Source organism: Nestor notabilis, unplaced genomic scaffold (genome assembly GCF_000696875.1).
Source record: "Nestor notabilis isolate BGI_N333 unplaced genomic scaffold, ASM69687v1 scaffold9865, whole genome shotgun sequence".
Classification (NCBI taxonomy): domain Eukaryota; kingdom Metazoa; phylum Chordata; class Aves; order Psittaciformes; family Psittacidae; genus Nestor; species Nestor notabilis.
Genome location: NW_009929797.1, coordinates 2,445 through 8,900, shown reverse-complemented (window position 1 = coordinate 8,900; position 6,456 = coordinate 2,445). Strand labels below are relative to the sequence as shown.

Genomic DNA, 6,456 nt, shown 5'->3' with positions numbered 1-6,456 from the left:
ACAGGCCAGGATGCTGGTGGCTTCTTGGCTGCCTGGGCACAAGCTGCTCATGTTCAGCTCTGTCAATCAGCACCTCCAGGTCCTATTTGATGAGCAGCTTTACAGCCACTCTTCCCCAGGCCTGTGTGTTGGATGGGGATGTTGTGAAAAAAAGAGCAGGAGCCGGCACTTTGCCTTGTGGAACTTTATACACTTGGCCACAGCAGATGGATCCAGCCTGTCCAGATCCCTTTGTAGAGCCTTCCTATGCTTCAGCAGATCAACACTCCCACCTTCTGCTGCTGCTTCTCAACTTCTGCTCAAACCATTACACTCCAAGTTAGTTCTGTCCCTGACTATTTCTACAGGCCTCAAGCCAGGTAGGCTAAAGTCCAGCCACTTCCCGTCATCACCCAGCTGGCACTGAACGGCTCCTCATCCATAGGTGCTGCACTGCAGGGTGCTCTCCCTGTGACGTGGCTGCTAGACTCCATGGTCCGTTCACGGTGCACAGTGACACTGATGAGCAAGGGGAGGTCTGCCCCAAACTGAGACCCTGCAGCTGGGACCAGCAGTGCTGCTGCTGCTGCCCCTGAAGGCCAAGGGGATGGCCAGACCAGCCAAGTGATCCCTGGTGTCCTTCAACAGGCAGGACTTTCTGCAAAGGGGCAGGAGACACTTTCCTTTCTCAGGTGACAAACTGCAGGGGCACAGGAGGAGCCCAGAGGCTGCTTGCTCTTTCCAGCAGTGCCATGTGAAGCAGCACACAAGCATTAAGAAGGGGCCTCCGCAGAGAAGCTGGAACCCCATTCCAGAAGCCCTCATGTGATGTGCAGTGTTCTTCTAGGAGGTGACCAGGTACCTTGCACTGGGACTTTGCTCCTGATCTCTCCACCTCCTCACCCTAACACCAAGTGCACCCTCAGTTAGATTGGTTCTTCAGCTGGGTAATGTGAGCAGTACTGACACCCTGCTCCCCAGCAGCTGAGGAGTTTAAGTGTTTGACCCTCAAAGACCTGCTCTGCATCATCTGTCTGAGGGGAAGCACAGAATTCCACAAAGAAACCGACTGCATGAGAGCCAGGAAAACCATTTTTCCACGTGTGTTTTTTCTCCCTCTTAGCACCAGTGCTCCTGCTGGCTTGTAGCCAGTTCATCACCAGCTTCATTCCCAATTCTCCTGAACACACAAGAGGATAATTACTTCAGTGCTGCTCTGTTGGCTTTGGTGTGACTCATACACAGCAGCAGCAGTTCACCTGAACAGTTTTGGTGCAGCAGAGAGAGTGCCAATCCAGCCTTTTTACTCTGTAACTTGGATCAGCTTAAACCATGGATAAAACCACTCCAAAGATGTGTCCTCAGTTGCTATTTGGCCAAGCACTCTGCAGCCAGTAGCACACTAAGGCATTGCCAACGGTGGAGAGGAGTGAGAACACTCCAACTGCAGGAAAGCTCATTTACAAATAAGAATCCTTGCTTTCTGGGGGTTCACCACAGGCACTCCCAAGCCCTCAGACACTTACTCTCATGCAACTGGCCAATTCACTTCATCAGCTTCAGTTCACACACCCCCAGGGCAGGGCAGAGCAGCTCTGCCATTCCCCACACCCATCCCAAAAGCATTCCATGTATTTGAACAAAGTAGTTGCCAATTTTTATTTCAGGCCCGTTCTGAGACTGCCAAACACAGACTAAAACTGGCGACTGGCACAGGCTGACAAAGCATTCCTCAGGTGAGGAATGGCACCTCCTCACCCGGACACACAAATTGACATCTCTCCATCACAGAGACAATTGGCACAGAAAAGTCATTTTGTTCATTCTGAGGAGGAAGAAATAAACTCCTCTGCCTGTATTAATCCCTTCAGTATACAATTTCTGAAGCTACGATAAGGTACCTTCCATGTATAAAATGTAAATCTTCTAAATCCAGGCAATGGAAGAATCCCTCAATATTTGATAGGGATTTAATTAACATCTGTAAATATGTGCTGCCCACCAGCCCAGCAGGTTTATTCAAGGCAGCTTGAGAGCGTGATCACAGGAAAAACAAACTTCATTTCTCCTCTCCAGATTAACTCAACCAACAGAGCAGTGATTGCAGCTGAGCCACCTTCCCAGAGTGTCCATCACCCACCTTGGATGGGAGGTTTCCACAGCAGGAAACACCTTACAATGGTTTTTAAACAGGGGGTGTTTTTTTAAGCAAGTTTTAAGAAGGCCAACAGGGAATCTCCTACGCTACTGGAAATTATTCCTATGAAAATAATAGTGTTTTACAATGAAAAAGAAGCAAAAAGGAAAGACACAATTTCATATAGAGCATTCCAGAGATTTGAACCAGCTTGGCAACATGTCACCTGGAGTACAGTCCATCCCCACATATACACATTGCTTCAACTCTAACCAGCAAGCTCTGCAGAAAGCTGTCAAGAGAGAGCTGACTCATGTGCAAGTCTGTCTTCAGAAGGGCAGGTGAGCTGCCAGACGTCTGGCTCCCATCTCCCTGAGAGCACCCACCCACAGCGCTCACCCTCCTTGCACTGGAGCCTGTGAAGCCAACAGAGGTTGAGAGCGCACCAGCCCAAGGCAGAGTTCTGGTGACCACAGCTGGGGCTCCATGACCCCTATCACAAGACTTGGGCATCATGGTATCATCCAGCAATACAAATGTGATTGGTGAACTAGATGAAGCACTCAATTTGGTGTTGACCCCAACTGCACATTGGCTTTTTCCCAGCTGTGAGAAGACAGAGAGTACCTGATCCAACAAAAGGTCAGAGTGGTGCAGATGGGAAACATCTGATAATGACAAACCAACTGCTGACCTTTTCCTTAAAGCAGAATCAGTCTCACAGATCAGTTCTTACTGACTCAGTAGTTCACCCCACAAGGCTGTGGCATTTCTGATCAGAAACCTGAAAACTGGACTCAATGCACTGATGAACTGCAGCCTTGTGCTATTTCAGTGCCTGCAGGGTTTTCTCCAGGCGAGATCCAGGGCTTCCAGAGCAATGGGGAAAGGAAAAAAACCTCACACCTCATCTCTCAGATTCAAATGAGCACTTCAAAAAGCTCAGAAGATACTTCTGTGCTTCAGTAGGTCAGCTTACAGTTATTAGTGCTACGTTAATTTTTACAACATCACCTTCACCAGTTACAGGATGTTCTTTATATTTTAATCGGTAAAAAAATAGTTAGCAGGATTCGACTCACTCCTACACAACACAGTAAGAGCAAAAGCAGGGCTTAGCCTCAGAGACAGATTTCCATAATAAACGTGGTTTCATTAACAAGTCAAGCACATCACGAATGTTTCCCATCTTTTGGATCACCTGCTAAACACTTCCCTTGAACTGTGGCTTCCAAAGACCAATCCTTTAGCACTTCCATACATCCTGAGTAAAGTTATTAAAAACATGACTGAGAAACTGTGAATAATCCATTAAAATAACAAGAGTAATGAGAAACCATTTTATCTCCCAAGAAGACCCAGAAGAAAGAAGCAAATGAGGCTGCACTGGAATTTCTATCCCGTGCACTGTCCCATGACTGTAACTCCCTCCACCCTCTTCCCTCTTACTTTTGTAATTCCAGTGGATGCTGGTGACTTGGATCTCCTGAGTTGGAATATATTCCTCAATAAATTTTTTTCCCTGCAGTCGGTGCCAGAGTGTGGTTTTCCCAGTGTTCCTGTCCCCTCGGATGACAATTTTCACTGGGAATAGAGCAAGCAGACAAACAGTTGATTAAACACAAAAGGAAGAACGCTAACTTCATGCAAGCATTTTTCAGCTGTAATTAGTCCTCCCATATTACATAGGGGTTGTTAAAAACCATGAGCCTCAGCCATTAAAATTAGTGTTTATTCAGCTGCTCAGAGCAGCTCAGCAGAAACAGCCACCACTGGCTGTTCAGGAGCTGCTGAGCTCAGCCAGCTGAGGCTCTGCTCCTCTGGGACCCCTGCACCAAACCAGCAGCCGTTTGGTACAGGCTGCAAAGGAGGGAGAGGCCTGAGCCACAGCCAGGCCAAGAACTCCTCTGGGAAAGCCACAGAGGAGCAGGGGCACAGTGAGCACTGACCATGTGATTAATGCAGGAACAGCTTTTGCAACACTCATTTACCAAGGAACAAAGGAAGTGGACACGAGGAGTCTCCTGGACACCTTCCCCATCATGTGCAATTTGACCACAAGCCAAACACTCCATCCCATAAATACAGTAGCCTAAGTGAGCAGTGTGGCTGTATGGTGGCCATCTCCCCTGGAGCTGGGATGTCTCTCAAGGTTGCTCCTCGAGGCACAGAGATCTTTTACCAACAATAGATCCTTGGATGAGTCCATTCTGAGCTCTCCCTGGATCCCACACACATGACAGGGAACCTCTCAAGGTTTCAGAGTCCTTACCTGAGACTAAGAGATCCTTCCTTGCCCAAAGCAGAGAGACCTCTTACCTGCATAGACCCTGGGTGAGTGACTGACAACATGCTGAATTAATCCTAATTAAATCCATACTCATATAAACTTTGTATAGATAATTCCATTAGACATAAACCATTGTCCAAGTCTGAGACTAAGACTGGAACTACCCGCACTGCGCTCCATGAGGAGTGTAGAAAGCAAAGGGGTCTGCCCTGAGCCCCCTGACTCAACACAGGGTCTCTCTCACCTTCCTCTCACTGTTTGAGTCTCCAGTCTCTGTGCAGATCATTTTAGCTCCATTCTGACTCCATTTTCCTTTGTACGTTTCATCCATGTAGTAAGTCACAGAGTGAACCTTGCCATGAACTGTGAAGTCACACTTTGACATCAGATTAAAACTACTGTTGCGAATACCACAGATAGTGATGCTTTAAGTGATCTAAATCACTCATTCATTACATCCTTCCATCCTCCTGCCTTTTCTATCTCTACCCAGCCCTAACCCCCACTGTGCAGTACCAACCCTGTCCCATCCAACCTGGCCTTGAACACTGCCAGGGATGGGGCAGCCACAGCTTCTCTGGGCACCCTGTGCCAGCGCCTCAGCACCCTCCCAGGGAAGGGCTTCTGACTAAGAGCTCATCTCAATCTCCCCTCTGGCAGGTTAAAGCCATTCCCCTTGTCCAAAGCCCCTCCCCAGGTTTCCTGGAACCCCTTTAGGTACTGGCATACTTGTGGGTCCTCCATGTGTCAAAGGGGCAGTCCCAGCACAGGAGCCAGCCCTTAGCTGGTTGTAGTGTGTACTGAGGGCACTCTCACCAACTGCAGCCTCGGGTAAAGGCACAACAGCTCCACTTCCAGCCACTGGCTTCACACTGCTGCCGTGTGAGGCCACCCAGCTGATGGAGCACCTCGTGCCTGGACCTGTGCCTGCAGCAGGGGAGGTCAGTCAGGGAGAAAGTCATTCGAACCCTCCCAAGGAAAGGGAGAGTCCAAAATATCATGAACTGTACACAGCCAGCAAAGCAACTTCTGTAGCAACTAACATCATGAACTTCCCAGAGAGAGGCCCAGCCTCTCCTTGTTCTTTCTGACAACAGGATTTTTTCAGTTACATTATGGGATTATTTTGGGGGTTTAAATACTATCCTTGTTTCAAGTAACATCCACAAGGCTATGGGGAACATAGGCTTACTTAACAGAATTCTTCTGTTGCCTTTTGAATAGGAGCCGTTATCCTCTAGAAAATGGGCCAGTCAAGAGACATCTAATGGCAGATTCGGCTGATCAGCATTCGGTTGTGCAGCATCATTTGGGCAAGGAAATGCGAGACTGAAGGCTGACTCCTGTTGGAACTCAGGGGTTATTGCAACATTCCAGAGAAAAGGTTAAGAAGGAAACTTTAAGGTAAAACATCTACAAAGTCTGTGGAGAAGTTTTGTCTGGTGAAGTTTTGAGCTGCAGTTCGCCTGTGCTCGTGTTGTTGTACAATGAGAGGTGCTGCTGTCTATTCTCTTACAGAGTTGCTTATTAATATAGCAAAAGGATAAGAAAGGCAAAAATGAGCACAGTATTTATAGGTTGCCTTCACTTGCAGGTACCAGAGCATCTCTGCAGACACAACATCTCCTGCAGCTCCTGCCACCCGGTGTGTGATTCTGGTTCCTGCTTACAGATGGTGAAACAACCATTTCTGTTTTTTCTGAATGAATGCAGTGAGTCCATGGCATAGGCAAAAGGAGATTCCACGTGTCCCCTCTGAAACCCAAGCAGCATTAAGAATAAAGCCCAGAGCAGAAGGTATATGGATGGAGCTGAACCTTCAGCACTTGTGTGTCTTCTGCTCCTGTCACTGACCGTCAGTGGGTGACTCCCAGGGAATCCCTTTGCCAGTGTAACCCAGCCAGAACTGCTCATCTCACCCTTGTTTGCCTTATGAGAACTGTCACACCTGACTAAGTGAGTGCTGGTACTTCCTTCTGTAATTTGCCTTGTAATTTGTTCAAACAAAGGAACAAGTTCCACCTCACTCCCTGCACCAAACCCAATCCCT

General features: G+C 48.0%; 1 protein-coding gene across 1 annotated transcript in view; it reads right to left on the bottom strand.

The window, feature by feature from the left end:
• Positions 1 to 3,700, bottom strand: part of RABL6 (RAB, member RAS oncogene family-like 6) — a gene marked incomplete at its 5' end in the record, with an annotated part of 45,711 nt that extends 42,011 nt beyond the window's left edge. Inside the window, one exon of the mRNA XM_010015157.1 lies at positions 3,566 to 3,700. Coding sequence (XP_010013459.1) covers positions 3,566 to 3,700 — 135 coding nt within the window. The remainder of the gene's footprint in view (positions 1 to 3,565) is intronic.
• Between the last annotated feature and the right edge of the window lie 2,756 nt (positions 3,701 to 6,456).